Genomic DNA, 27,860 nt, shown 5'->3' on the forward strand with positions numbered 1-27,860 from the left:
CTAGTGAAGGCAGGGGGGCGGCGACTTAGCGCGGCGAGGTGGGAAGTGGGACTCTGGCTGGGATAAGCGGCGACTAGGATTGGGCGGGGATATTTGGAGGAGCGAGATTGGTTGGATTTGGTTGGTATTGGGATCGAACAGCTTGATCGAGCTAGCCCTTACCCATGTCGATCCACTCTTGCCTCCGTACAGTCTTTTCTGCCACCGCCACTAAGAAGTCCACGCTCAGTTCTCCCCTGCCCTGCCTTGCCCCAACCCAGTCCATCCCATCCCATCCCATGCCCTTGTCCCTGCCTCCTCCTCCTCCTTCTTCGCTCTTTCCTTGCCCGTCAACCTAGTACGCTAGGCTAGCCTAGACCAGAAACATCGAGACATGTCGGTCCTCGACACAGACCAGACAGACCGAACAGAACAGACATCACATCAGATCACACATCCCAGCAAGCACGGAGGGGGGGAGAGAAAAAAAAGTCAGCGAGAGCTTGAGTTTAAGCTGGAGATACAGTTTGCTCTGTCTGTCTAATCTGGTCTGTTGTGCTCGTCTATTCTTTACATACAGTAGCATCTACAGTGACCTTTCTCTTTCTCACGCAATCTTCTCCCGTACCGTACTCTTCCCTCCCCTACCGTACAGCACCACCACCACCGACCGTACTGGACTGGATTGTACTCCTGCGTGCCGCCTTACACTACCTACCTACACGACTCCCTCTCGGCTGCGCATTCTCTGATTCAACATTGACGGCCGGCCCATGGTCCACTATCACAGCCTCTGATTGCACTGGACACACCGCGGCCTCAGCACACAACACAGCTTTGTTTCCGACGACCCCCTCGCTACGGCTGCTGGCCCAGAGCTTCTTTCCATCCTGCCCTGCCCTGCCTCGTCCTCCTCCTGGTCCTGGCGGTCCTGGTGCTCACTCACTCACGTTCTTGCCTCTTCCTCCGTCCAGCAACCCAGCTAGCTAACCGGGCCCCTCACGCAAATCCACCCACGCTCCGCTGTTGCGCTGCCCTGTGCCCACAATACAACAACACAACCCTGTCCCCAGTACCAGAAACACACGAGCCGGAGAAAGAGAGAGGAAGGAAGAGACAGGACAGAGAGAGAGAGAGAGAAGAGAGGACAAGTGGATAAGAGAGGGAGGGAACAAAGACCACGCCTACCACCCCCATACCAGACCAGACCATACCAGACCAGACATACATACAGACAGACCTCCTACATACCGTCCCGTGCTATTGTTCTCTCTCATATCGATCAGACCGCACGTATCGTTGCCGTCCACACAGCCAGAGCCAGAGCCAGTGCAACAACAGCAAACTCGCCCGCCAGATCACTCACTCACTCACCATTCCATTTCTCAACCACAACCGCAACCGCAACCACCAACACCGCACCCTCGTCTCGCCTATCCTCCTCCTCCACCACCACCACCATATCCTGGCCTATCCCTAGCACTTTCGTCTAATCCCACGCCCTCCATCCACTGGTCGCTCTCTATCTACCCTACCCTACTCTATTTTCCAGACCTGACTGACTACTCAACTCCGACCACCACCACCACAACCAACCTCCTCCTCTCTCCCTCCTCCTCCTCCTCCTTCCGCGCCGACCTCTACGAAAGATCCACCTTCCTCCTTCTTTCTCTCTCCCCCGACCTCTCTATTTTCCTTGGTAGGAGGTCTAGCATTGCGAAGAAAAGGTATGTGCTCTGAAAGTCTCACTCCTCTTGTTTCTCTTGCGCTCCCTTCCGCCCATTGAATCCTCACATTTGCTGCAGCGCTGACTATTGTACCTGCATTAGAGGTGGCATATCGTCTTCAATTCCTCACTCGTCCTTCATCCAATACCTCGTACAGCTCTTCCACCTCTTCCGGTACCCCTCCTCCTCGCCGTCGCCCTCCTCACGAGCTCAACGGTCACCCACGAAAGTTTCGCATCCTCGAATGTCGAAGCACGGATCAGATATTTTCGAAGCGATAACTAAGCACAAGCATACCTGCAGCTTCGCGTAACCTCCAACGATTCTGTCGTGGAGCTTCAATCGCATCTCAATTGGATTGATAGGCTTCTTCTCAAGTCTCTTGTTAACGACATCTACGAGCCAAACGTCCTGCTGTTCGAGTTCTTGAAGTTTTAACGAAATCTTTCTGCGGCTTATGCATCATTCTGCCCTTCACGATCAATAAACGACCCCATCATTTGTGCTCGTTGTAAAGCATTTGCAAGTTCTTGATCATCATCATTCTCAAAACGATTTCACGGACTTTTATGCCAAAATATTGTTTCGTCAAACGCGCCGCAATAATACTTTCAGCGACCCAAGTTCTGCAGCCCAATCCACTTCCCATTCCGCCAGCTACCTACCTACCCACCTTGCGCAATCGATCAGAGATCCTTCACATCTCTGTCCATTCCTAGCGGCTCTTGATTGAGTCTGTCATCCATTGTCCGCTTCGGACTTGACCATCCCAACCGAAAAGCTGGATCTCCCGTCGATATCACAGGTGCAAATCCGGGGACCTTCAGACGTGCCATTTTACAATCATCACGCAAATCAAAGACCGCTGTATGTGAATGATAGGTTGCCCTCTCTGCCTTTGCCACCGCCGCAACCGGCATACTCGTCTGGTACTTCGTCACCCCGGGTTGGTTCACTTGGATCACTTGGCTCTTCGTCCATCTTGAACGGTAGCTCGCATTCTTCTTACACGACTGCGTCGTCTTCCAACGGGCCTAAGACCCCTTCTCCGACTCTTCCCACCAACACTGGGCTTCCCGTCTCCTTATCACAGACATCGTACAGCAACACTCCTCCGTCCGGACCAGCGTATTCTTATAACCAACAAGAATCGTACTCCAACATGAACCACGGTCCTCAAGATATGTATTATGCTTCACATATGTCAAATGGGCAGCCTCCACCACCGCAGACTGTCACATCAGGCGGCATGGGACACTATCCTCAGCAACATCAGCAGCCCCCGTTATTGCAGCCAGGCCCTGCGCAGTATAACCCAGCGCCAGCGCCGTATCAGCAGTATGGCTATGCGAATGGGCTGACCTCTCCTCAATCAGCGGGTCACCAAGTTCCTGGTTCAATGGGCCAACAACAAAATGTTTTACCTTTGCCAGCAATGTCTGCTACCCAACCTGGTATGCCAGGGCAAGGATTTGGAGCACAGCAAGGATTTGACACCACTGGACAAATTGCTCCACCTGGGATGAAACCAAGAGTGACTGCGACCTTGTGGGAGGATGAAGGTAGTTTGTGCTTCCAAGTCGAGGCGAAGGGGGTTTGTGTTGCACGACGTGAGGGTACGTACCGATGTTTCATTCAACTTGAAACGTACTGACATGCAAAATATAGACAATCACATGATCAATGGTACCAAGCTCTTGAACGTTGCTGGAATGACTCGAGGCCGACGAGATGGCATTTTGAAGAGTGAAAAAATGAGACATGTGGTTAAAATCGGGCCTATGCATTTGAAAGGCGTTTGGTGAGCCAGGAGAGGGGTTGACCTCGAAACATTGCTAATTATGGGGCAGGATTCCATTCGAACGTGCTCTGGATTTTGCAAATAAGGAGAAGATCACGGAATTGCTTTATCCCCTATTTGTTCATAACATTGGGGCTCTTTTATATCATCCTACAAACCAAACACGGACGAACGCAGTGATGGCCGCTGCAGAACGCAGAAAACAGGAGCAGAACCAGATGCGAAACACCCAAGCACCTGGTCTACCTTCACTGCATCAACACCACCATCACTCGATGAGCAGCTCGATAGGCGGACATTTGCCAGGCCCACAGCATTCTCTGGCACCTCATCCAAGTGTCCCACGCCCGGGCATTGACAGAGCACACACTTTCCCTACTCCTCCAACCAGCGCATCCAGTGTGATTGGGAATATGGGCAGCTCAGACGGAAGTTTTCAGTGGGGAACACAGAGTGGTATGGGGAGTGTTCAAGGTACAAATCCCCTGTCTATAGACACGGGTTTAAGTAACGCACGCTCAATGCCTACAACTCCAGCGACGACCCCTCCGGGGACCTCGATCCAAAGCATGCAGCAGTACCAACAGCCTCCGCAACCTTACGACACCTCGCGGCAAATGTACTCTGCTCCACCCACGCAACAACCCGTCTATCAACAATCGACACCTGACCAGCAAAACATGGCACGGTATTCTCAGCCTAGCTCATACATCAAGAACGAAATGGGCCCCCCATCAGCACGAGTACCAGGATCTGAAGCCGAGCATCATGAGCCAAAAGATGCTAATGGGTTGATCCATCACAACCAGCAAAGCCAAGGTCAGGTCAGTCATGGCCACGAGGACGAGGGGGATCATGAGCACGAGGCAGAGTACACTCATGGTAATCCTTCAAACTACGATGCGAATCGAGGGTCCTACAGCTACAACAACGGACCAGCAGTTGGCTCGATAACTGGAGAGCATCCCCACCTGTCTCCAGAAATGACTGGTTCTCCCAATCACCCAGCGTCCGGTCGAGCCACCCCCAGAACCGCTTCTGCGCCACAGCCATACTATGCGCAGCAACAAGGCTACAACACGCCTCCGCGAGTCCAACCACCGTCGAGTAATCTGTATAATGTAATGAGCAGTGAGCGTGGAACCGCGAATGGCAGCAGCAATGGGGACGTGTATGCACCACAGTCAGACATGGGAAACTCCATCCCAAATGGCTACGCAAGTCAGCAACCCGTGATGAATGGTGCGCCGACAAGCAACAAGCGGGGACGGGATGACGATGATGACGGAAGACCTTCGAGCAGAGGCCCAGATGTTGACTTAAAGAGAAGGAAGACGATCCGTGAAGGATCCATCTCTGGACCTCCAAGTTACGAAGCCGCTCCTCTGAACCGGCCTCGAACCGTCATCCCGCAAAGACGTCGATAATCTCACACTATTCCTTTGTCAGACTTCTGCACATTCTCACTGGCTCGGACCATACCAGGATCCCGATGCATTGCCATCTATCGCATGGCCTCGGCCTTCGAACATACACAAAATCTCCATCATCACATTCCTTGAGAAGACAAAATTTCCTTACACATTTTCACGACTTGTTCTTGTATCGGCTGAACATACCATTCAGCACCTTGTTCTACTTTCAACCACGACGACGAGTAAACGACTTGATTTTTTTAAGATTTGGTCCTCTGAGATCAGACTTATGCATGCATATGCCTTGACGAAATTTACGCTTTGCAAGGAAAGGAAAAACCACGGGATTGAAAAGATTCCAATGAGACGTCATTCCTATCCCAAACACATTTATACATTATGCAAGCAGCGGTGGTGGAGGACATTCAGGAGACGGGGCGGAATTGCAAAATCAAAAATGCAAAATGTGGCAATGTCATCATGCAAAAATCCAACGGCCTGTTATGAACCCCAGGTCTAGCAGCGGCCCCTAATGAAGATTCCTCGAAAAGAACAAGAAGCGGGTACACAGCACCACGAGTTCTGTGAGCCTTCATTCGTTTGTTTTTTTCATGAATCATTCTAGAGGGCCAAAGCACAACAAACTTTTTACTTCTTTCGAACGCCCTTTTTATTTTTCATTCAGTTGAAATTATGATGACCCTTATGACGATTTTCCTTTATTACTAGTGTTGTTTTCTCTTTTGATTGGTATTGCTTTGGATGGAAGGAAAGGGAAACATGGAATATTATGGATGGATAGCTGGTGGGTTCCACACCCACTGTTTCTCTCTTATGTACCTGAACGACTTTACGAGAGAAATAAAAGCTATTGTGTTGTCTACAGGGACTTTAAAAAAAAAAAACTTTGGTCTCTTTTATGATGATGTGATGTGAAGTGATGTGATGTTGCTGGGACTTTTGAGAGACTGTTGTGATACAAGCTTGATTTTGACGTATTGGGATATTAAAATCAAATTCAACATCTTACTTCCCCAATACCAATCAAGCAAGAATCCACTAACGAATACCAATCGCAAAACTTTGAAGTCGAGATAAGAAAGAAGAAGACATGCTACATACATACATGCATATTATATCTATCTGTCTGACAATCCCACCCCACACTGCATGTATGCATATATGCATGCAATACCACGGACATCCGTCCGCCATCCATCCATCCATCTGAGTAAGAACCGCGTAAATTTGGATATCAGTATGGGTGGGGAGGGGGAGAGAGACTGGGGTAAGCTGACTGTGTTTTGTGTTCTCGACTTGACCGTATTCCTCTTAATCGGATTGGAGTGGATTGGAGTGGAATGGAATTGGAATTGGAATTTCACATGTCCCTCTCCTACCCATCTTTCGGAAAACGTAAACGATGGCAAGGATACAACAGTACCTAGCTGGCTAGCCTACATTCCCCTTCCGAGTAAGTAATTGCTGCAAGACTAAGGCAGCAAGAAAGAGTTGGTATCAAGGTCTATCCTTGTGGGCAGAGATGGGGGATGGTGATGGGGATGGATATGTAGCTGCTGCTGCATAGGGCTAGCTAGCTAGGCATCACGATCTTGCTGTGTTTTTTTCTTAGTGGAGGTAGAGAAATGCATATTTTAGTGGGTGGTGGTGGTGGTGGTGGAGCGGGACGGCTCGGGGGAGCTAAGGGAGGGAAGAAGGGAGGGATGGGATGCGAGTCAGACTTTCTACGAGGGGAAGAATGGCATGTGATTTGATGTGATGTGATGTGATGTGGAATGAGAGAAGGGGGGAAGGTATTGTCGGGTGGTTGGAGATCCGGAGATGGTTCAAGGAGGGTGGTTCTTGATTTCTGGGAGAGGTTGAGGGAAGGTAGGTAGATGGAGATGTGGGCTAAGGTAGATTTGACTGAGGGAGAGATGAATTGACTGACTAGCTTTAGTCTAGACTCGAAGTTTGGCTGGAGGTGAGTGTGGGAAGAGAGAGAGAGAGAGAGAGAGAGAGAGAGAGAGTCGTGCAAGAATCAAGAGTATGAGAGGCGAGAGACTTGAACTCGAGAAAGTAAAAGGATACTGTTTGTGATTGAATGTCCTTGGATATGCTTCAGTACTTGCTTGCTCCTCAAGAAACAAACAGGATAGCCACCAACACCAGACTCCTTGCGCTAGTATTTTGCCAACCCATGCACACCTTCCAACCCTTTTCATGCAGCGAAAGACAGAAAGAGCTTTGCAATAAACGCAGTTCTGTTCAAAAACGTGTCCAAATCCTGCTATTGTTTTCCTCATAAGATAAGGTATATCAATCAACCCTATAAACCAAAAACCCCATCTTCCCCCTCCCACTCATCTCCAACACCCCCTCAACCTGCCTCTCCCCCTCCACCCTCCTAACAGCATCCTGCACACACTTCCTCTCCTCGCCTTCCTCCTGCATCTCACCTACCAGTTCCTCCGCCATCTTGTTCGAAGACAGATCTCTCAACTCCAGATTCCCGACCTCGTTTTCCGGCGCTGTGAAGACTAAGCCCAGTACGACGCTCTCGAGCGTCACGTCGTTGGTCAGAGACGAGAGACGGAGCGTCTGGACGCTGTTTTTGGCGAGGGGAGGGCCGCTGGTGAGAGAGCTGGAGTGCGAGAGCAGGAGGGACGAGATGTGTGGCCAGGCGTGGGAGGGGATGTTGGTGTAGGAAGAAGGGGTGATGGGGCGTTGGGAGATTTCGTGGGTGAGGTGGTTGTGGGGGTGGAAGGCGCATTGAGGTTGTGATGAGGTAGAAGGATCTTTGGCTGTGAGGGTTGTTAGTTGGGTGGTTTGGAGGAGAGTAGAGATGAAGGTGTTGTTGCTGCTTCCAATGGTCTCGAATGCGCCGAGACGGACAGGAATCTTGATGAAGATCTCGAGGTCAAAGCAGAGAATGAAATCGTGGATGGTTCGACAAGCTTCGTAACTTCAATTGAAATCCACCTCTGGAGTTCTATCTTGATTTCTCCCCATTGGATCAGGTAATAGAATGCATATAAAATGTCAAACTCACGCTTCACTTCCCCAATAGCTCTCGCCGACACAGTCGCAACGGCCGCAACCCCCAAAATTAAGAGATTAGAAAAGAACATGATTGTAAATCTCACCAGGAGCAACAATCAATCAAAAAATCTCAAAGAAAAGAAAAAGGATAGATATCAAATCCTCCAAACCCTCACCAAAGAAAGCAACGGCGTTGGAGCAAATGGCACAGCAGCCTCCCACATACTTAAGCCAGATAGATCAGCCGCCAAGTATCCATCAACCAGCAGGACGAATACGGAGAATCCACCCGCATTGGCGTATCACGATAGCATCACTCGCGACGATTGAGGAGTCTGACAGCCCAAGAAATATGGGGTTGCGCACCCGCGCTCGAGCAGGTTCTCAACGCTTGGTGTGTCAGGTGTGGCTAGGGGCGTGTTTTGGATCGTCTTATCTTCTCTATGGTTACCCCACCTCAGTGAGCCAGCCGGGAATCGGCATTTTCTGAGGCTAGAACATGTTTTTTTCCCTCTTTTGGGAGTGAGTGTCTGTGTGATGAGGGTGTTTGGAGTGGGGAATCATTTTTAATACGAGGGAAAGAAGGGGAAACGAAACGAGGACGGGGATGTTGTGAGATCTTCTTTGCCAAGGCGGAGGAGACGTTTCGTAGGCTAGCTCACGTGGTGTGGCGTGAAGGTGTATGCGTAAGTGGGTTGCGTGATGCTTGGAGATCTCTTGTTTGGAGGCGTTGATCGGGTTTATTCTGAGGTTGATATCTTGGTGTTGATATTGGGTTGCGAGAAGGCAAATTATTTTTGGGAGGTTTACCCCTGAAATGCTCGCTTCGCTTGTATGTTTGACTTTGGGTGGAGAAAGTTAGATGTGACGGCATGCGATTGTTTTTGGGATCATCTAGATGTCCATGAGTCGGATTAGAGTTCAAATTGAGCATTAAGTTCTGCTAAACTTGGAGATCGAGTCTAAAGAAAACCTTGATTTTAGAGTTGGGAAAAATGACATGACGATGGACATCGAGATGCAAGCTACTACTTGCGAGAAGAATTAAATCTTATGAGACTCAAGCGATTGGAGAGAAAAAGGGCTGAGTTTCACCTTAGAGTATAGCTACAAATATCACAGGATTTTTCATTGCACACAAAAGGGTTCAGATAAGTAATGGCGGGACATTCAGATATATCTGCCTTGATATTCCGCTTCCAAGCTGACGCTAATTTGAAGGTTTTGTATAAGAAGGGAAGATAACAATGGTGAATCTTGATATTGTAGTTAGTAGAGACTAGTTGAAGAATCTGACAACTTCTTCCACGTCACAATCACAATCAAACTTTCCATCCACGCCACACAACACCTTGCAAAGCCTCGAAAAATGTTGACGAGATACTCAGTCAGAGCAACCAAACAATCGAATATGAAGTAGAAGCATTGTTATGAGCCGAAGCTTACAATCCATTGCCCAATCGCACAGAGATTCCACTCTTTGTCCTGTATCTCAAGATCAGAAAATTCGACATACCGTCCAAATTTATCCACGCCTTGCTATGGAACCAAAGATTGCTGGTTCCAAAACCTCGCCTTTGATATCCACAATCTCTTTATCACATTCCACTTGCAATTTTCCACGCTCTTCAATATTGGCAGGGCCTCGCCGAGCCTTGCCCGCTTAGCGTTCTCCGCTCAAAGTATATCTCATCATATCACAACAAAAACAGAAGGAGCAACACCACCACTCGCACGACAATTCGGGAACAAAAAAAAGAGAAGGAACTCTCCTCCCCTTCCAACGCCAAGGAGATAAAGCTCAATAAGCAAAAATTTGGCCGACGCGATGAGGGTCCTTTGGCGTAGGCAGTTTAAAAAAAAGCGCCTGCTGATTCTGAGCTACTCTTCGGGATGCGATGATTACTCCGCCTGGACAATGCCAATGTCCACATATGAGCCGACCATTGGATAGTCTGTTCTCTGTACCTCATCATTTTTTGCCCCAAGGAAATTGAATTCTTTTTTCGGAATTTTTTTGGCTTTTACTGCATCCACAACACTTCGAAGCGAGGCTGTCAAGCGAGGCTTCGAAATGTTGGAGTTGGTTTGATGGAAGGGGCGGATCACCACCGGGCCATCGCACATTCTCCAGCTAACAAGAGGTCTTATTGAAATCTATATCCTGGGTATCATGAGCAACTTTGCTGCACGTCATAAAGGCTACCCAACGTCCACTAAGACACTAAGTCCGACTTTAATTTTTCCACTACCCTCTCATGGACATTTCTATTTCGTATGCGGAATACACTGCACTGGCAGGAATCCCCATGGAAAACAGAGCCACCAACACTAGTGCAACCACTGTTGGTCCAGCATCGCACGCCCAAGTCGCACCCTTTCGTGGACGAGAAATGAATTACTATCATTTCATAGTTCCTCGTATATAAAAACCTGGACGAGACAAAATGAAAACTCCTTGAAGACTGGTAATTAAGAGACAACTCAATTTGAAGATAACGTCATGTCTGAGCATCTCATAAACAGCAACCCGTGATATCATGCCCAACGCCAAAATATGAACAACTAATGCAGCTTCAACCATGCCAGCATTTGGTCGAATGCCTCCGCTTGTGCGACCTTGATCTTCGTATCCTCATACTCCCCATACACACCGAAACCGTGCGGGACACCCGAATATGTCTTGAACTCACACTCAACGTTGTTCTCCTTCAAGTATTTTTCACCATGCTCTCGAACCTCCTCGTCAAACAATTGGTCGTTCTCCACACATACGAAGGCCAATGGAGATTTGGTTCCCGTGAAGTCGTCTCTAGAAACGGCTGTCGCATGGGCGATGGCACCAGCTTTGATATATGGTCCTTTCTTGACTGTACCCGCTTCCTCATCCTTCACGGCCTGACCCCACATGACGGTATCCGGTTTCTCACCTGCTAGCAGAAGTGTCATTCTACCTCCGAAGCAGTATCCTACTGAGTAGATACCACCGCCATTAGCAACAGCATCAGCAAACTCGTCTTTTGCAGCCTCGATGACCTTTTGTATAATAGGGAGAACCTTCTCGGGTGTCTGTCGTGCGAGCCACATATCAATGGCAAAGGATTTGGTAGCATCGACTAAGGTCATCTTGATCTGCTCGATATAGGATGGGTCCTTCTCTTCGGAATATGTTGCTGTACCGGGTAGAGGATCATCGTTGAACATATCGGGCATCACAACGAGAAATCCCTCCTTGGCAAATTTATCTGCTTGGATTTGATTGTTGTCCGAATGAAGGCCAGTAGCTCCTGTAAGGAATAGTAGAAGTTTCGATGGTGCGTGAGGATAGTCGGCAGGTTTTGAGACATAGGCATCAACTAAGAAGAGAATCTCGGATTAGCATACTTCTTTCGTACATTCTGGGAATAAAGGTGCCCCAGGAGTTGTCAAACTTTGGCAGATACTTCCAGTTGTGTAACTACATGTCCCAGGCTCTAGGTACAAGATAGAAGAGAGAACGTTGCCAAATCACTTACTTCCACCCATCTGGGTCATCTCTCCGCTCGGTCCTTGTCCAAAAGCTGCCAGAGGTCAGCGCATGCTCCTTCCTGAGTCTCGCTCTGCGAGAGGAGAGTCTGGAAGTACTGACGAGTCGGTCTGTCAGTCACACAATGCTCCTTTGTATGATCAGCACCAGCATTACGAGGTCATTTTGAAAGCAACTCACTCCGAGACTCGAGCTTCCCTGGGCGACTGGTGTATCGCCTGGAATCAAGCTCTCTTTGGTCTCCTCCATAGCGTCGCTCTCGGGAGCTTTCGTAGCAACTTCTGGTTCAGCCATGATAGTTGATTGTTGTTGAATTCCTTTTGTGATGGACGCGCACTCTGAGCTTGGTTTCCAAGGTAAGCTAGTGGTGTGTCTCGAGCTTTGGCGTGGTGCACCCAAAATAGGCAGGAACGCCACATTTAGCGAGAACCACTTTACACGCCCAATATTCTTGACGCGTTCTCTTCTTGTCAACCGCGTCACATCAACACAAAACACACCCTGTGGTAATTCTAAACCTTCACAGAAGATTACAATATGGCAGAGGCAGCAGCAAGAGCGCAGATCACTCAGGGCGCGTTGAAGTTCGTTCTCTCCGCAGCGTATCGTTATTTCTGCTAACAGTTCACAGCGCAATCTTCAATGACCCAGAGACGCTGCAGCAAAACTTCCCAGTTCCAGTATGCCAGTGTGTGCAGATCAAAGCCCTCAGCTCCAGCACTGAAGGCGGAGCTGAACGTTACCGCATTGTATTGAGCGATATCAAGAACTTCGTCCAGAGCATGCTTGCTACCCGTGAGTACCAGTTGTTTCCCAAGCAGGTTCACTTTGCTGATGATGAGATAGAAGCAAATCACGTCATCCATGATGGCAAATTAAAGAAGGGCTCTATCGTTCGACTGAAGAATTATCAGGCCAACGCCGTTAAGGGAAAGAGGTAGGTTGGACATTTCGAGGTCGGAGTACTTGCCTAACCATAACAGAATCCTGATCATTCTAGATCTCGAAGTCATCGAAAGCCTCGGAGAACTCGAAAAGATTGATAACCCAGTTGGGCTTACCGTAAAAGAAGAGTCGGACGACTCGAAGCCGGTCAGTACAACGATTGCAGGCGGTGGATTCTACGGAAGTAAACCACAAGCAGCCGAGCCTGTCAAGCAAGAACAACGCACCCTCCCCTCAAGAACCGGACCTTCGAGTTCTGCTTCTCACTCAAATCTATACCCCATCGAAGGTCTATCGCCTTACGCCCACAAATGGACCATCAAAGCTCGTGTCACCCATAAGTCAGACATCAGAACATGGCACAAGCAGAACAGCGAGGGAAAGTTGTTCAGTGTTAATCTTCTCGACGAGAGTAGTGAGATAAAGGCTACTGGATTCAATGAGCAGTGTGATCAGCTGTACGATGTCTTCCAGGAGGGTGCTGTCTACTATATCTCAAGTCCATGTCGAGTACAACTCGCCAAGAAGCAGTTCTCGACTCTGCCAAATGATTACGAGCTTACATTTGAGCGAGATACACTTGTCGAGAAGGCTGAAGATGTGACTGATGTTCCTCAAGTTCGTTACAACTTCACCACCATTGGCGCTTTACAGGATGTTGAAAAGGATTCGACTATCGATGTCATTGGCGTCCTAAAAGAGGTTGCAGACGTTACCCAAATTACTTCGAAGACTACTCAGAAGCCATTTGATAAGCGAGAACTCACTCTAGTCGACGACAGTGGCTTTTCTGTCCGACTGACCATATGGGGCAAGACAGCTACAGCTTTCGATGCAGAAACTGAAGCTATTGTAGCTTTTAAGGGTACCAAGGTCGGAGACTTTGGCGGTAGAAGTTTGAGCTTGCTCTCTTCTGGCTCCATGGCCGTCAACCCCGATATCCCAGAAGCACACAAGCTGAAGGGATGGTACGATTCGCAAGGTAGAACTGAGCACTTCAACTCGCACACGGGCATGGCTGGCGCAGGAGCTGCTGGAGGCCGCAATGAACAGCTGAAGACTATTGCTCAAGTCCGAGAAGAGAATCTTGGTATGTCTGAGAATAACGATTACTTCTCCACCAAGGGTACGATCGTGTACATCAAGCAAGAAAACTTCGCGTATCCTGCTTGCGCGAGCCCCGACTGCAACAAGAAGGTCACCGATATGGGAGACGGTACCTGGCACTGTGAGAAGTGCAATGTGACCCATCAGAAGCCAGAGTACAGATACATCATGTCTGTGAATGTCAATGATCACACTGGTCAAATGTATCTGAGCTGTTTTGATGATGTTGGACGTCTCATCATGGGTATGAGTGGAGATTCGCTCATGGAACTCAAGGAAAATGATTCTGCTGCTGCTCAGAAGGTTTTCGAAGATGCCAATTGCAAGACCTATACCTTCAAGGTTAGAGCCAAGATGGATACTTTCCAAGATCAGCAGAGGTATGTTTCGTGTCACCAAGCAATTAGATTACGCACATACTAACAATAATTACAGAGTTCGTTACCAAGTTATCGGTGCTGTTCCTATTGATTACAAGACTGAAGCTCTCAAGCTTGCGAACTTGATCAAGCAGTACCACATGAATGACTGAGTATGAGTAAGTATCGGATATGGGTTGGCCGCACGTAATTTGGAATGTGTCATGAGCTATGAATCAGGCCACATACTGCATCGATGGAGTAGGCAACATCATCACTGTAGAGTATGATCGGATGAGTGCCAGGTCTCGGGGGGAGATATGCATTTGGCGTTGGTGGTAAATCCCGTAGCACAATTATGATGAGAAAATGAAATAATTTCGTCTGGCAGATAGATGTTCTCATTGATTTCTATTGGAATTAAGTTGTGCTGTCGCCCAGCAAAATTCTTTCTTCTCTTCTACCAAATCGCTAGACGATGCGCCATTTTCCATGATGCAGCCAAGCCATGCAGTACGCCGCGTTTCTCAACTGAGAAACAGATAGTACCACGCTCATAGCAAGCCTAGCAAAGACCTCCAACTTCTCGCTGTTGGCCTCCTGCCGTTCATTTATAATGCGTTTCTTCATCCATCATTTCGTTCATTGATATGCCAGCCATGCATATCAGTTGGTTGAGGTAAATCGGTCCTTTGGGAAGCTGTTCAATACATAGGACCCATGATATCCTCGTCTTCCAATGCATCATTCCAATCCATATCCGGACCTGAGATGCCTTGATCGCCGGTAGCTCCAGATGTCTTGGCATTCTTGCTTTGCTTCTGCACGTACTTGATGTACCCCTTGTCGTGGGTCAGAATTCGGTCTGTCTGCTTGATCTCCTTGGTCAATGACACGATGCGTTCCGATGTTAGTACAAGCTCTCTCTGCATCTGAGGCTCAGTGAGGGCCTGGCCTGTTGGCGAGAAGGTGAGGATCGAGGGACCGCCAGTAGGCGGACTCATAGTAGCGTGTAGCTCACCAGTAGCGATCATGTTTTGAATGAGTAATTCGGCTGCTTGGGGATTGGGAAGCTTGGTGCCAGTCTCTGCACTGGTCGTTTGGCTGACGATTTCCGGAATAGTGATCTTGGTGTAGACTTTGGCAAGACTTCGAATTTGGAATTTCTGGAAAGCAGCAAGGAGATGAAGTATAAGCCCAGTATTGAAGTCAGCTCTCCAGATGTTAGTGGCAGTGTCAGCCTCAGCCTTCAAGCGAGAAGCGGTCCCGTTCTCGAATATTTGTGCCATCGTCTCGTACGGCTTCGCCATGACATGGTAACATTTGGCTGCTCCACTACTTGTCGACTTTGGGAGTGGAAGCAATCTACCTTCCAACAGGACACCAACAAGGATCCATTTCTTGTAGGCTTCCACCATGACCTTACTCACGCTCGTTTCTTTGGCGGGGTATGTGACTGCGTTCTCGAGGCATTGTAGTGCGCTTTCCCAATCTCGCATACCGATAAAGACCATTCCGCTATACAAGAAGTATTCTAGGATCTCCAGGTACTTGAGCTTTTTTGTGAGCTTCGATTGGAGTGTGATGAATGAGACGGGACTCAGAGTCATATCACAGATGTACCTTGGCTTCGTGATAGTAGAAGCTCCCGGTACGTAGAGTATAGACTTGTTCAAGACAGGGGCGGCATCAGCGAAATTCCTCGAATCTAAAGCCAATCTTGCCAAATCTAGATGGTGTGTGGTGAGCATAGTGCCTGTAGGATCGAGACGCATCAGAGCGCTTGCAATAGGACCGACAGCAAGGTGGGCCTAGAAGATCAGTTAGTTATGTTCTCTTGAAAAGGTGCGATATTCCAACCTGTCGGGTAGAGAATGCGGTTGCCGCCACAGCTTCGATAATCGCTGACAGTTCGTCGCCAATGTATCTGATTTGTCTTGAATCAAAGGCACTTAGAAACCCTATCATCTTCTCCCATAACGTGTCGATTTCCACACCCTTATTATTTCCTTTCTTTAAAGCCGAAATGTTCGCGAGGAGGATGCAAGCGTATGGTATAGTATTGAGAGATGGATTGATAACCTAGATGATATGTGAGCTATTGTACCCGATTGAATTTTGACTTGACGTACATCTAAAGCATGTTCACCACCAGATGTCTGTTGCAGTAGCTTTGTTTCCGACATCTTGCCCACAACTTCGATCTGCTCTTTGATACCCTCATCGTATGCGTGATCAGACAGCGGTTTGGCTGGTGGAGGATGCGGTGGGAACATGAGGAGTTTAGAAAGGAGGTCGTCCATCTTGATGGTTGATTGAAGAGGGTTGGGATTTTGCGCTGTTGGTCCTGGAGAGCTGTAGGAATTGTAGCGGGGAAGCTTGAATTCTTATGGTCCCCTCCTTTGCTTGATATTGACACAGCAGGACCTCAATAACAGCAAATAGCCCAAGAATCTGAAAGCTGGTTGACATTCACAGCTTTAGTCGCGAGGCGAAGATCAAGAATCGCGGGGAGCTGTTGACAAGAGCTTAAATGGGGCAAGGCTGCCTACCACAAATTCACGATAGGCAGTTGCAGTTCCCCAGACCGGAGCCACGTCGGCCCGGGTTTTGCTGATAAGGTCACCCTCGCCTCCCTAGATTGACCCTTTCATAACAATCTCACGAGCATTTGAGTCACGCTTTGGGCGAATGCAACATGCAATGCAAAGCACAGACTGAATATCATTCTCTATGTCTCTGACCAACGCCCTTCCAGCAGATGCTGCACAAGCAGCGAAGTCTGCTTCTCATATTCTGGCTACGCTTCCAACATCTGCGAGGAATGATGCCTTGACAGCAATCCACAAAGGACTTTCTGGAGCCAAAGAAGAAATTCTGGCCGCTAACGCGCGTGATCTCGAATTGGCGAGGAAAGCTGCTGAAAATGGAGAATTGAGCCTGAGCATTGTATCACGTTTAGATCTTGGAAAGAAGGGGAAATGGGAGGATATGCTGAAGGGCATCCTAGATGTTCGAGAGTTAGAAGATCCAGGTAAGTTTGAAGCATTTTTCGATGGATTCTGCTACTGACACAACTGGAATAGTTGGCAAAGTTACCTTACGAACGAAGCTTGATGATGGATTGACTCTAGAAAGAGTTTCATGTCCAATTGGTGTTCTTTTGATTATCTTCGAAGCTCGACCAGAAGTCATTGCCAGTATTGCATCCCTGGCAGTCAAATCTGGCAACGCAGCAATACTCAAGGGTGTGTTTGAAATTTTGGATGAAGACTGGTTCAGAGTCATGCTAATCCAATGAGCAGGAGGTAAAGAATCAACAGAATCATTCATCGCCATCTCGAAAGTAATTTCTGCTGCACTTGAATCGACGGAAGTCCCAAATTCTGCTATCCAGCTCGTCACTACTCGAGATGTCATTCCTCAACTGTTAAACCAGGACAAGTATATTGACTTAGTCATTCCCAGAGGTTCTAATGAGCTCGTCCGATACATTCAATCCTCGACAAAAATTCCCGTCCTTGGTCACGCGGATGGCCTTTGCTCTCTGTATCTCGAGCATACTGCTGATCTTGCCATGGCTATCAAAGTCGTAGTTGATTCCAAGACCGCATATCCCGCAGCCTGCAATAGTGCTGAAACATTGTTGGTTGAAGAGGCTGCCTTGGAGACTCTTCTGCCGCCAATAGCCCAGGCGCTGCTAGAAAAGGGCGTTTCTTTACGCTGTGATGCAGCAAGCAAGAAGGCTCTGACCAGCAAGCTCGATTCACATTCTGTGACCATTTTGCAAGATGCAGAAGATATTGACTTTGACACTGAGCATCTGTCTTTGGTTCTTCCCATCAAAACTGTGAAATCTGTCTCCGAGGCTATCGCTCACATCAACTTTCATGGATCTCACCATACTGATGTCATCCTCACTTCTTCTTCAGGACTCGCAGAGCAATTTATGTCCAGCGTAGACTCAGCTGGCGTCTTCTGGAATACATCTACCAGAATGGCGGATGGCATGCGGTTCGGATTTGGTACCGAGGTGGGTATCAGTACCAATAAGATCCATGCGCGGGGTCCGGTTGGCCTCGAAGGGTTGATGATCTACAAGTACAAGCTTCGTGGTGGAGGTCAAGTATCAGCGGAGTATGGAGAGGCCGAAGGACAGAAGAGATTCAAGCACGAACAGTTGCCGTTTTGAGGAAAGAAAAAAGTCAAGCATAAACCATTCGCACGAGTACGATAGCAAGCCGGAATACAGGAGCAACACTTGAGCGGCCCCCTTACGCTAATTACTTTTCCTCTACCAGCAATGTCAAATGGTATCCAAAAGTGGAAAAATCGGATCTTCAAGCTGTGTCATATCATGCTTCGAAGTTCAATTTATTTCTTGATTGAAGCTCCCACATTGATTTAATTGCGGATACAAAAAGTAGCAGAGAAAATGTACTCTTGTCACACTGCATGGTTCTTGCTCACCGTTACGGGGTGATAAACAAGGTAAGTATATCTTGATTTCCGTTTTTCGGGTTCAATTCTATTCCCATTCACCTTTGATTGGAACAATCATCTCCCTTTCTATGTGGGAGTACCCGCCACTCTTAAATCAAGCTGAAAGGATAACTGCCATGGCCACAATAGCCGCAGCTATTGAAGTTTTCATCTAGCTAAGAAATGTTTCTCCTACCTATGTGGCCCATTGCGCCTGCTGTCACGTTATTGATGCTTTCCTTTTTTATATACCGCAGCAATGCCCTATAGTAAGACGGACATCCAAACTAGGTTTTGTTGCACATCGCAAGAGCAAGAACAAGAGCAGGAGCACTGCCCTATAGTCCCTATAGTAAGACGGACATCCGGACTAGATTTTGTTGCACGTCGCAAGGGCAAGAGCAACAGCAGGAGGAAGAGCAGGAGCAGAATAATCTAGCATTTTCCGCCAGCAGCTGTCAACTGCTTACTTAGCATTACTTGCACCCATTCGGTCAATCATTGAGCCGCTTCATTGCTTCCTATGAATCCCGGAATATCCTATGCTATCCTGGTCAAATACTGGCCGGTAAAGGGTGAGAGCGCCTTGGTCAAATCCTGTTCAAGTTGATCAGGATCTTCTAGTCAATGCTACGTAGGGCTGAACGACGTCCTGTCAATGAAGTGATTGTCAACGTCTCTCTTCAAATACTGGTCAAGTTGGCCAGGATACTCTGGTCAATGCTACGCAAGGTCGAACAAAGAAGTGATTTTCTCGCCTCACACTAACGCCGACGCATATCGGTGATCGTGAAGGTTGCTCACACAGCGCTGGAGACGTCATAACACTTTTTGATATATACGATGTCCGGATTCCTGCGTATTCTAAACTCCTCCAGTGACTCTTCAGAGATGATGAATCCCGAAAGATATCAGCCAAGAAATTGAGGCAATTGCTCATTTACTCTGCTGCTCATCGGCCATAACAATCTACTCGCAATGATACATTTGTGTATATCAAGCAGAATAATCCTCGGTAAGTGGAAGACGTGCGCATCCTTCTCATTCCATGTCATATTACTACGAATCCAGCTACCTCAATTACAAAACCCATAACAAGACGGACTCTATTAAGAACAAGATTCGTCAAACCTTTAAGTCCACTTTTTTAGGAAATGGTAAAACTATTTTCATCATTGAAGACTTTGGTTTCGTGGCAATAAAAGCTTAAAGCGCTTTCCTATCCCGCGATTAGAATTTCCGAATTACAATTCGCTCCCAAGAAAGCGCAAAGAAAATCAAACAATCTTGAAAAACTTTCCGAAAAAAAAAAAAGACTTATCCCTAATCCAAGCTAGAATAAAAATACTCGGATATGTTTGCGGACTCTATCAAAAACAAGATTCGTTAAACATTCAAGTCCATTTTTTTTAAGAAATAGCAAAACTATTTTCATCACTAAAGACTTTAGTTTCGTGGTAGTAGAAGCTTAAAGCACCTTCCTATCCCGCGATTAAAATTTCCGAATCACAATTCGCTTTTAAAAAAGCGCAAAGAAAGTCAAGCAATTTTAAAGAAATTTTCGGAGAAGAAAAGACTTGTCCCTAAACCAAGCTAGGGTAAAAAATACTCGGATGTGTTTGCGAATAATACGAAGGCGAGGACTAAGCTTGGAATTGAGTTTATTGACTTGGAGACTTGTGTTGTGGATCAGGTTAGGGAGTATATTGCTTTGGATAAGAAGAGTAAGCAGTAGATGTTGGTTCTGTACTGAATTTCTTTGACCATCTAGAGACAGATAATTCGAGCAAGTTCTAAGCTTCGTAGCGCCCTATTGCTTCCCCTGCACGTTTGAGCCTCTGAACTTTTGGTTGAAAACATCGCTTTCTTTCTAGACCATGGTATCATTTCACCTCGTCATATTCCATAGAAAGTCATTCCTCGCTCCATAACCCTCAACCAGCCACATTCTCCGCAACTTTCTCGCCATCCTTCCCCAGCTTCCCCTCCTGCCTCCCTGCTTTCTCCGCAGGGACCTCAAATAGCTTTCCCAAAGCCTCTAGACTCACGTTACCACCACTAAACACAATACCCAAGTCCCAACCATCCTCACCTCCCTCCTTCTCCACCATCTTCCTAAAATCCTCATTAAAAAGTGCAACTGCCAACGGAACCACCGCACTCGGCTCAACAACCACCTTCATCCTCTCCAGTACCAACTTCAACGCCTTCTTAATCATCTCCTCCGAAACGCTGAACATCTGCCTCACAAGTCTCCTCTCATAAATAACAGACCAAGGATAAACACCCACCGGTGTCCTCAACCCGTCTGCAATCGTCAAAGTCTTGACTATCTCAACCCGTTTCCCGGACTCGAAACCGCGTTTACAGTCATCCGCACCCTCGAACTCTGGCTCTGCTCCAAACACCGAAATCCCCGTGTTCTCACAAGAAAGTGCCACGCCAGAAAGCATGCCACCACCGCCACAAGGAGCAATAATAGCATTCAGCCCCTTCCTCTTCCCCTTTCCCTGCCCATCAAGCTTGAAGCTGCATTTCGGTTGACTTTGTCCTTCGCTCTGGCCACTGGCTATCATCCTCTCAACCTGTTCCTGCAGCTCAATACCGAGCGTTCCCTGGCCAAGCATAATATCCGGGTGGTCATAAGGAGGAACTAGTCTCGCACCAGTCTTCTTTATAACTTCTTCAACGACAGCTTCTCGTTTAACCGACGTGGAGCCCGAGAAGATGACATTGGCGCCGTAGCCTTTTGTAGCTGCTATTTTAGAAGGCGTAGAGATTGTAGGCATGACGATGTGAGCTGGTACGCCCATCGTTCGGGCGGCGAGGGAGAGTGCTTGTGCGTGGTTTCCTAGGCAAGGTGCGTTAGTGCGAGCTTGAAGCTGAAGCCATCAGAGAAGGAAAGTACCAGAACTATGCGTAACAACCCCCTTCTCCCTCCCACCACCTTCCTCCCACCCCTGCTCCGTCATGAGCCTCTTCAGAGCATGGAAAGCACCCCGCACTTTAAACGCCCCCACTTTCTGCAGATTCTCGCATTTGAACCACAGCCTTATGATCGGTTTCGCGGGTTCCTGGCCGACCCATGGTGTGCCTACCAGCGCGGCGGGAGCTTGGGGTGTTGATGCGAGGTCTGTGAGGGTGGTGTTCGTGAGGACTGGGGTGTAGTGAATATGCTCTTTGATGAGGGCGTGAGCGGCGATGACCGAATCTCTGGTTAGAGGTGGTGATTTCTTGGGATCTGCCATGATGCTGAGCGTAGTAAGGAGCCAATTGAGTCGTGAGAGGTTTTGTTTTCGTGCCTAGAGATTTTGAGTGAGTAATGACAGGCGTACAAAAAGTTAGTCTGCTTCGGGGAAATTGTTGCCGATGCCGGAGTCAATTAGCACAAGTGATGCAAAAAAGTGAGAGTGAATGGTAAAAAGGTATAACTTTTTGAATTCCAGATACCATGCATGAGGACCCAATAAAAGGATCGCCTGGAATATTGTACATTCGCCAGATTCACTCCTGTATCAGAAATAAAGCCCCCGCCACTCACTCTCGTCTACACTTCACTTTTGGTTCTCAGGTCGGAGAGAGCTGCAGAATGTCAGTAATTATTTCAGCAATTATTTGAGGAGCGACTTACCGAACAGCCTTTCCTGCTCTCCAGATCTCCAAGTCACGGATCTCTTGCATCTCCTTCTCGTATTTCTCACGGTAGTCTGGTTGCGAGTTGAAGGTAAGCGATCGCTCGGTCTCCTTTCCGGTCTTGACAGAGTCATAAAGATCATTGAACACGGGCTTCAAGGCATCCTTGAAACGTCCGCTCCAGTCAATGGCACCACGACGGGCGGTGGTAGAGCATGCCTCGTACATCCAGTCCATGCCATTTGCGCCAATCAATGGGTACAAAGATTGGGTGGCCTCCTCGACAGTTTCGTTGAAGGCCTCGCTGGGGCTGTGACCTTGCTCACGGAGAACTTCGTATTGTGCGAGGAACATGCCGTGGATACCTCCCATCAAGCAGCCACGCTCACCGTACAAGTCGGAGTACACTTCCTTCTCGAAGGTGGTCTCGTAGAGGTATCCACTGCCGACACCGACACCGAGAGCAATTGCCTTCTCCTTGGCATGTCCAGTGACATCTTGGTAAACGGCAATGGAGGAGTTGATTCCACGACCCTCACGGAAGAGAGTTCGAACGGTTCGTCCAGAACCCTTGGGCGCAACGAGGATAACATCGACATCAGTTGGGACATCGACCTTAGTTTGGTTCTTGAACACGGGAGAGAAACCGTGGGAGAAGTAGAGAGTCTGAAAAATAAGCTTTTGCCCAAACTGCAAATTTCAAAAATGACGCATACCTTTCCCTTGGTGATTTGGGGCTTAATAGCTGGCCAGGTCTCACTCTGGGCAGCATCACTGAGCAAGTTCATGATTATGGTACCCTTGGAGATTGCCTCATCAACATCGAACAGGTTCTTGCCTGGAACCCATCCATCTTGTTGGGCGTCCTTCCATGATTGACCGTTCTTTCGTACACCGACCACAACATTGAGACCTTGATCGCGCATGTTCAACGATTGGGCGTGACCTTGCGATCCGTATCCAATGATTGCCATTGTATCATTCTTGAAGTAATCCTAACCCATTGTGAGTATGTTGATCGAATGTGCGGTGAGGTGAAAAGTACTTGGAGTTTGGCAGCAGGCCAGTCAGCTCGCTCTAGAGGAATTGTTAGTAAAGAATAAGCAGCTTAGATTCAAGAAACATACCATAGACATCCTCCTTAGTGCCGGCAAAGTCAATTGTCTTCACACCTCTGACCTGTTGAGCTGACGCAACAGCAGCACGGGCAGCAGTGGGTCTAGCAGAAGCATTGAGGGCAGAAACGAAAGTGCGACGAGCTGGGGCACTCAATTGCTTTGCCAATGGTGAGCGAAGAGCTCTTGAGAGTGTGCGGGAGGCCATGTTGTGTTATGGAGTGGAGATGATATGAAGGAATGGAAGAGTGTTTTTGTTTTGGGTGGATTGTGACTCTTGATAAAATTCTCGAGCTTGGACGCCGAGACCGGATTAGAGCCGAATCGGCCGTTGCTGATAACGGCGATTAACGGTGAGCAATGAGGGGTCACAGAAGGAAGTTCTAGATGGAAAGAAGTCTGCACGAAAAATTGAGATGGCTTCAATTTTTGTTTTTGTATACTTGGGTACTTCTCGCAGTGATCGTGGGTTCGCAGTCAAGTTTGTAGAGAATCATTTCTACCCGCTTATAGGCACGAGACCATGTATCTATTCCCAAATCCACCCATTATCAACGCCTCAATATGCCATGACCCTCGTATTTCGCAAATCTATGTGGCATGTGCCTGGTGGGTATTCTCTGTCATAATCATGCCAATCTCCGCCAGACTCTCACTTCAAGACTCTCTCGAAGGTCTGGTTCTTGACCGTTCCTCCACCCATAGAAGATCGAACGTTTCGCTTGAACCCTTCTCTGTTGGATCGCAGATCCTCAGCCGCTTCCTTGTTCAGAGGGTCGGATGCATTTGGTTCGAGGAAGAGGAACTATAAGATTGTTAGCAGGCTATTCGGGCTTCGATATTCTTTTCAGGCGCATACCTGTAGACCAACGATGATAGCATTCAAGTTCAGCACCGGCTTCCAGTCCTCTCGCAAGATGTTAAGGCAGACATTTCCTTCCAGATCAATGTTGGGGTGATAGATCTTCTGCGTGCATTTGACCTTGGGGGCCTCGTGTGGGAAATTTTGACTGATAGCAAATGTGAAGTGGAATCTGCCACCCTTATACATGCCCTCATCCGGCTCGATTGTGAGGTTAAAGTATAGGATATCGTCTGGGTCTGGGAACTCGGTCTTCATGGTACTTGGTAACGCAAGCTCGGAAAGATCTGCAGGCAGTGGTTAGCCATGTGTGGTACGCAAAGATATGGAGGATAAGGACATACCCTTCTGAACTCGGAGTTGTGCAGCGGTAACCTTCTTCTTTCTTGTGCCTGCAGCAGCATCTGCGTTAGCATCCTGCTGCTGCTTCTGCTTCTATAGACTGGTCAGCGCCTTGCACATATGTAAACCCGTAGAAATGCCATCAAAGAACTACCATAGACCAGATCTTCAACATCTTGACGGGGTTCTTATCATGCAAGTTGTGATGCTGAGAGCTGTTCCTTGTTGATGACTTCGAGGAAGAGGAGGCGCAGGAAAGTTGTAGACAAAAGTCTTTAGCGCAGATAGTTGAGGAAAGTATACCCGGGAATAACCCGCTTTGAGTACACGTGAATAACACGTCACCGACTGAGCAGCACAAATGACAGAAGGAAATGCGAGGGTTTGCAATTGCTGTGTTTCTTGGATGGTTGATGTACAATAGTGGCGGGGTGAGCCGAAGTACGCTAGCGTTCGCCGCTGCCTGCGTGTGAACTTCCTGCCCAAGACACGTGCTACCTCAAGCTCGACGTGAATCTAAGTTATATAATCGGAGCAGAAGTCTTATTCTGTGATATCAGACAAGCCGTTGATTACCGTCCGTCCCTACGTAGCGAGACGCACCCCGTTCCGAGACATTAAATTTAATTTCGTGTTTCAATGTTCGCATTGTTGGATTTTAGCCTTATAATTTATGTTAAGTGATTCTCCGGCCATTCTTATATGGGATTTTCACTATAGCGAGTTAATCATAAAAGGTTTTTTTGGCTGTCGCCGTCGATTTGCTTATTGCAAGATTTGACACCTTAGATTCACCCCCTTGCTGCATCGTGGACAATGAAAATTTTTCGAATTTCGAGGGCCTTAATATAGAATGTAATATCAGATGAAATCTGCACTAGGCATCACAAAATAATTAGCCTGGTGTGGCAGGAATAAGACGTCCGGCCAGCGCGATAGGAGAAAGTCTTTTGCGGAGTGACGGAGGTTTCCTTTTATTCAGTATCAGCCCTCCATGCAATAAACTCATTTCCATTACTACCTGCCTCGCTATCTGTCAACTTTGAGCCCACAACGGAAGACCTCGAATGGCTTGCGGCATTTCAACAACGATAAGCATTCAGCGTTGCATTGCGTCTGTTTTCGCCATGCAAGTCGCCAGCCAGCCTGCGCCACGATGCAGCCTCGTGGGCAGCGCCTACGATCACGACTGCATATCCTTCTCACAATCAGTCCTTTGACGTCTATTTCGCACCCTCTAAATCGCAGTTCTTGCGCCGATATGACAAACGAGTCGCGCTTGCCATGAAATTGCTCGCGAACTTCCACCCATGGCTTTCATACGCCTATTACATCGCCAATCCGACGGCGAGATCGTCTTCCGCAAAACTACCAGCGGCGATGTCCCTGCCTACGCAATACTCTCTCATACCTGGGGAGACGAAGAGGTCATATTTCAGGACATGGAAGCCGGCGCGGATAGCAAGACCGTGAGCAAGGCTGGATGGGAGAAGATACAGTTCTGCGCGAAGCAGGCTGCTGCCGATGGATTACAATACTTCTGGGTAGACACCTGCTGCATCGACAAGAAGAATGCGGTTGAGCTCGGCGCGGCAATCAATTCTATGTTTCGGTGGTATCAGAACGCAGCGCGCTGCTATGTCTATCTTTCGGATGTCTCTAAATCCACCACCGAAGCGGTTGACGAACGGGTATGGGAAGAGGCATTACGGAAGAGTCGATGGTTCACTCGAGGCTGGACACTTCAAGAGCTTATCGCGCCGAGGCTGGTTGACTTCTTTAGCTTAGAGGGTGAGCGACTTGGGAACAAATCAACGCTTGCGGCTATCATACACGAGATTACCGGCATTGAGAAGAATGCTCTTCAAGGCAATGCATTGTCAAATTTCACTATCAAAGACCGGAGATCCTGGGCGGAGCACCGTAAGACTACGGTTGAAGAGGATGCAGCATACTGCTTGATCGGGATTTTCGATGTCTCTATGGTGCCGAACTATGGGGAGAGAAAGGACCAGGCATTCAGGCGGTTGGAGGAAGAGATCCACAAGTTGTATAAGGGTAAGCTTCTTGTCTAGATGTTGTTGCGTGAAGTAATGGAACTGAACGGCACAGGTGTCGATTTCGAACAGTTTGCCGTAAGGCTTAACCTCACGTCATTTCCTGAAGCTGCACAATTTGTTGCTAGAGAGAAAGAGCTATCGAAGATGCACGAGCTGCTTTATGGTCATAGTAATCGAGCTTGTATCGTCCTATATGGTCTCGGTGGAATCGGAAAGACTCAGTTGCCGATAGAATACATTAGGCGACACAAAGAGAAATACACGGCGATATTCTGGTTGAATGCGAACGATCAGGATTCTCTCAAGCTTAGCTTTCGAGACATCGCTCAACAGGTGTTGAAGTATCATCCTTCGACTAGTCTGCTTGCTGGCGTAGACCTGGACGACCTCGATCAAGTAATGTACGCGGTCAAGGCCTGGCTTGATCTGCAAAAGAACACACGCTGGCTAATAATCTATGACAATTACGACAACCCCAAGACACCTGGCAACCTCGACTGCTCGGCAGTTGATATACGCCAATTCCTTCCCGGGTCCGACCAGGGCTCAATCATTATCACAACACGATCTTCGCGAGTTAGCCAAGGTCGTCGCATCCATGTTCAGAAGTTGCTAGATATTAAGGAGGGCCTTGAGATCCTGTCGAATACGTCAAGACGGAAAAATATTGCAAAAGGTATATTATTTGCCATTTAATTTCCCAGATAACACTGACAAGACAGACCTTGGCGCTGTAGAGCTTGCTAAGGAACTAGACGGCCTGCCTCTTGCTCTATCCACCGCAGGTGCATACCTCGAGCACGTAACAACGAGCTTCTCGGATTATCTTCGGCTCTATAAGGCATCGTGGTTAAAACTTCAAAAAACCAGTCCACAACTAAGCTCGTATGAAGATCGCTCACTATACACGACATGGCAGATCACCTTCGATCGGATCCAACAACTGAACCCGGCGTCAGCAAGCTTGCTCAAGCTGTGGGCATATTTTGATCGACAGGATGTATGGTTCGAACTCCTTCGATATACAAACTCCCTAGACAATCGATGGATACAGGAGCTTATAGAAGACGAACTGAACTTTAATGAGGCCATTGCTCTGCTATGTAGCTTCGGGCTAGTTGATCCAGATGGGGCTCTTCAACAGCAGTTCGGGTCTGGAGGGTATAGCGTGCATAGCTGTGTATACTCCTGGACGGTATCCGTGCTTAATAAAGAGTGGGACAAGAGTTTTGCACAGCTAGCGTTACGTTGCGTTGCTTCGAAGATTCCCATGAAGAATAAAACAGACTCGTGGATATTACAACGGCGGCTGCTTCAGCATGCTGTCAGGCAAGAGCAGGCCATACTTGAAGATAAAGTGGATATAGAAGAAATGGAATGGGCTTTGCATAACTTAGGCAACCTCTACACCAACCAAGGCAAGCTGGCAGAAGCGGAGGCGATGTACACTCGGGCGCTGCAAGGC

General features: G+C 48.0%; 13 protein-coding genes across 13 annotated transcripts; 5 read left to right on the forward strand and 8 right to left on the reverse strand.

The window, feature by feature from the left end:
• Positions 1-2,476: 2,476 nt before the first annotated feature.
• On the reverse strand, positions 2,477-2,626 carry LY89DRAFT_536401 (uncharacterized protein; the record flags this gene model as incomplete). Its single annotated transcript, XM_018208103.1, has 1 exon — positions 2,477-2,626. A coding segment is annotated over one exon (150 nt), but the record flags the coding sequence as incomplete, so codon positions are not given.
• A 242-nt stretch (positions 2,627-2,868) lies between these two features.
• LY89DRAFT_699931 (apses-domain-containing protein) lies at positions 2,869-4,934 on the forward strand (the record flags this gene model as incomplete). Its single annotated transcript, XM_018217091.1, has 3 exons — positions 2,869-3,322; positions 3,375-3,507; positions 3,557-4,934. The coding sequence occupies 3 exons, from the start codon at positions 2,869-2,871 to the stop codon at positions 4,932-4,934; spliced, it is 1,965 nt and encodes a 654-aa protein (XP_018066282.1).
• Positions 4,935-5,954: 1,020 nt separating this feature from the next.
• LY89DRAFT_688411 (uncharacterized protein) lies at positions 5,955-6,464 on the forward strand. The gene has a single exon (XM_018215697.1). It carries the CDS (start codon positions 6,183-6,185, stop codon positions 6,402-6,404), a length of 222 nt encoding a protein of 73 aa, XP_018066283.1. The 5' UTR covers positions 5,955-6,182; the 3' UTR covers positions 6,405-6,464.
• Positions 6,465-7,241: 777 nt separating this feature from the next.
• LY89DRAFT_673735 (uncharacterized protein) lies at positions 7,242-8,053 on the reverse strand (the record flags this gene model as incomplete). The annotated part of the gene is made up of 2 exons (XM_018213384.1): positions 7,242-7,879; positions 7,975-8,053. 2 exons carry the CDS (start codon positions 8,051-8,053, stop codon positions 7,242-7,244), a joined length of 717 nt encoding a protein of 238 aa, XP_018066284.1.
• A 1,776-nt stretch (positions 8,054-9,829) lies between these two features.
• On the reverse strand, positions 9,830-10,165 carry LY89DRAFT_688413 (uncharacterized protein). Its single transcript, XM_018215698.1, has one exon. It carries the CDS (start codon positions 10,089-10,091, stop codon positions 9,867-9,869), a length of 225 nt encoding a protein of 74 aa, XP_018066285.1. The 5' UTR covers positions 10,092-10,165; the 3' UTR covers positions 9,830-9,866.
• Positions 10,166-10,382: 217 nt separating this feature from the next.
• On the reverse strand, positions 10,383-11,976 carry LY89DRAFT_688414 (alpha/beta-hydrolase). The gene is made up of 4 exons (XM_018215699.1): positions 11,671-11,976; positions 11,593-11,620; positions 11,480-11,524; positions 10,383-11,320 (listed from the first exon to the last, which is right to left on the reverse strand). Exons 3-4 carry the CDS (start codon positions 11,496-11,498, stop codon positions 10,530-10,532), a joined length of 810 nt encoding a protein of 269 aa, XP_018066286.1. The 5' UTR covers positions 11,499-11,524; positions 11,593-11,620; positions 11,671-11,976; the 3' UTR covers positions 10,383-10,529.
• Positions 11,967-14,295, forward strand: LY89DRAFT_688416 (replication factor-a protein). The gene is made up of 5 exons (XM_018215700.1): positions 11,967-12,074; positions 12,122-12,285; positions 12,337-12,427; positions 12,474-13,922; positions 13,978-14,295. Exons 1-5 carry the CDS (start codon positions 12,028-12,030, stop codon positions 14,072-14,074), a joined length of 1,848 nt encoding a protein of 615 aa, XP_018066287.1. The 5' UTR covers positions 11,967-12,027; the 3' UTR covers positions 14,075-14,295.
• On the reverse strand, positions 14,286-16,438 carry LY89DRAFT_653469 (uncharacterized protein). Its single transcript, XM_018212253.1, has 3 exons — positions 16,034-16,438; positions 15,762-15,983; positions 14,286-15,712 (listed from the first exon to the last, which is right to left on the reverse strand). Exons 1-3 carry the CDS (start codon positions 16,202-16,204, stop codon positions 14,606-14,608), a joined length of 1,500 nt encoding a protein of 499 aa, XP_018066288.1. The 5' UTR covers positions 16,205-16,438; the 3' UTR covers positions 14,286-14,605.
• Positions 16,439-16,565: 127 nt separating this feature from the next.
• LY89DRAFT_624185 (gamma-glutamyl phosphate reductase) lies at positions 16,566-18,351 on the forward strand. Its single transcript, XM_018211040.1, has 3 exons — positions 16,566-16,935; positions 16,988-17,149; positions 17,207-18,351. The coding sequence occupies exons 1-3, from the start codon at positions 16,635-16,637 to the stop codon at positions 18,091-18,093; spliced, it is 1,350 nt and encodes a 449-aa protein (XP_018066289.1). The 5' UTR covers positions 16,566-16,634; the 3' UTR covers positions 18,094-18,351.
• Positions 18,352-20,231: 1,880 nt separating this feature from the next.
• Positions 20,232-21,820, reverse strand: LY89DRAFT_216023 (IlvA, threonine dehydratase). The gene is made up of 2 exons (XM_018205904.1): positions 21,292-21,820; positions 20,232-21,234 (listed from the first exon to the last, which is right to left on the reverse strand). The coding sequence occupies exons 1-2, from the start codon at positions 21,629-21,631 to the stop codon at positions 20,318-20,320; spliced, it is 1,257 nt and encodes a 418-aa protein (XP_018066290.1). The 5' UTR covers positions 21,632-21,820; the 3' UTR covers positions 20,232-20,317.
• Positions 21,821-21,937: 117 nt separating this feature from the next.
• Positions 21,938-23,339, reverse strand: LY89DRAFT_673741 (ketol-acid reductoisomerase mitochondrial precursor; the record flags this gene model as incomplete). Its single annotated transcript, XM_018213385.1, has 5 exons — positions 21,938-21,965; positions 22,015-22,682; positions 22,733-23,011; positions 23,062-23,093; positions 23,144-23,339. 5 exons carry the CDS (start codon positions 23,337-23,339, stop codon positions 21,938-21,940), a joined length of 1,203 nt encoding a protein of 400 aa, XP_018066291.1.
• Positions 23,340-23,532: 193 nt separating this feature from the next.
• LY89DRAFT_653481 (NEDD8-conjugating enzyme UBC12) lies at positions 23,533-24,902 on the reverse strand. Its single transcript, XM_018212254.1, has 4 exons — positions 24,490-24,902; positions 24,338-24,428; positions 23,991-24,280; positions 23,533-23,936 (listed from the first exon to the last, which is right to left on the reverse strand). The coding sequence occupies exons 1-4, from the start codon at positions 24,508-24,510 to the stop codon at positions 23,784-23,786; spliced, it is 555 nt and encodes a 184-aa protein (XP_018066292.1). The 5' UTR covers positions 24,511-24,902; the 3' UTR covers positions 23,533-23,783.
• Positions 24,903-25,327: 425 nt separating this feature from the next.
• Positions 25,328-27,860, forward strand: LY89DRAFT_216053 (HET-domain-containing protein; the record flags this gene model as incomplete). Its single annotated transcript, XM_018205905.1, has 3 exons — positions 25,328-26,393; positions 26,448-27,071; positions 27,118-27,860. Coding segments are annotated over exons 1-3 (2,115 nt in total), but the record flags the coding sequence as incomplete, so codon positions are not given.

The sequence above is a fragment of the Mollisia scopiformis genome (assembly GCF_001500285.1).
Source record: "Mollisia scopiformis unplaced genomic scaffold LY89scaffold_22, whole genome shotgun sequence".
Lineage (NCBI taxonomy): Eukaryota > Fungi > Ascomycota > Leotiomycetes > Helotiales > Mollisiaceae > Mollisia > Mollisia scopiformis.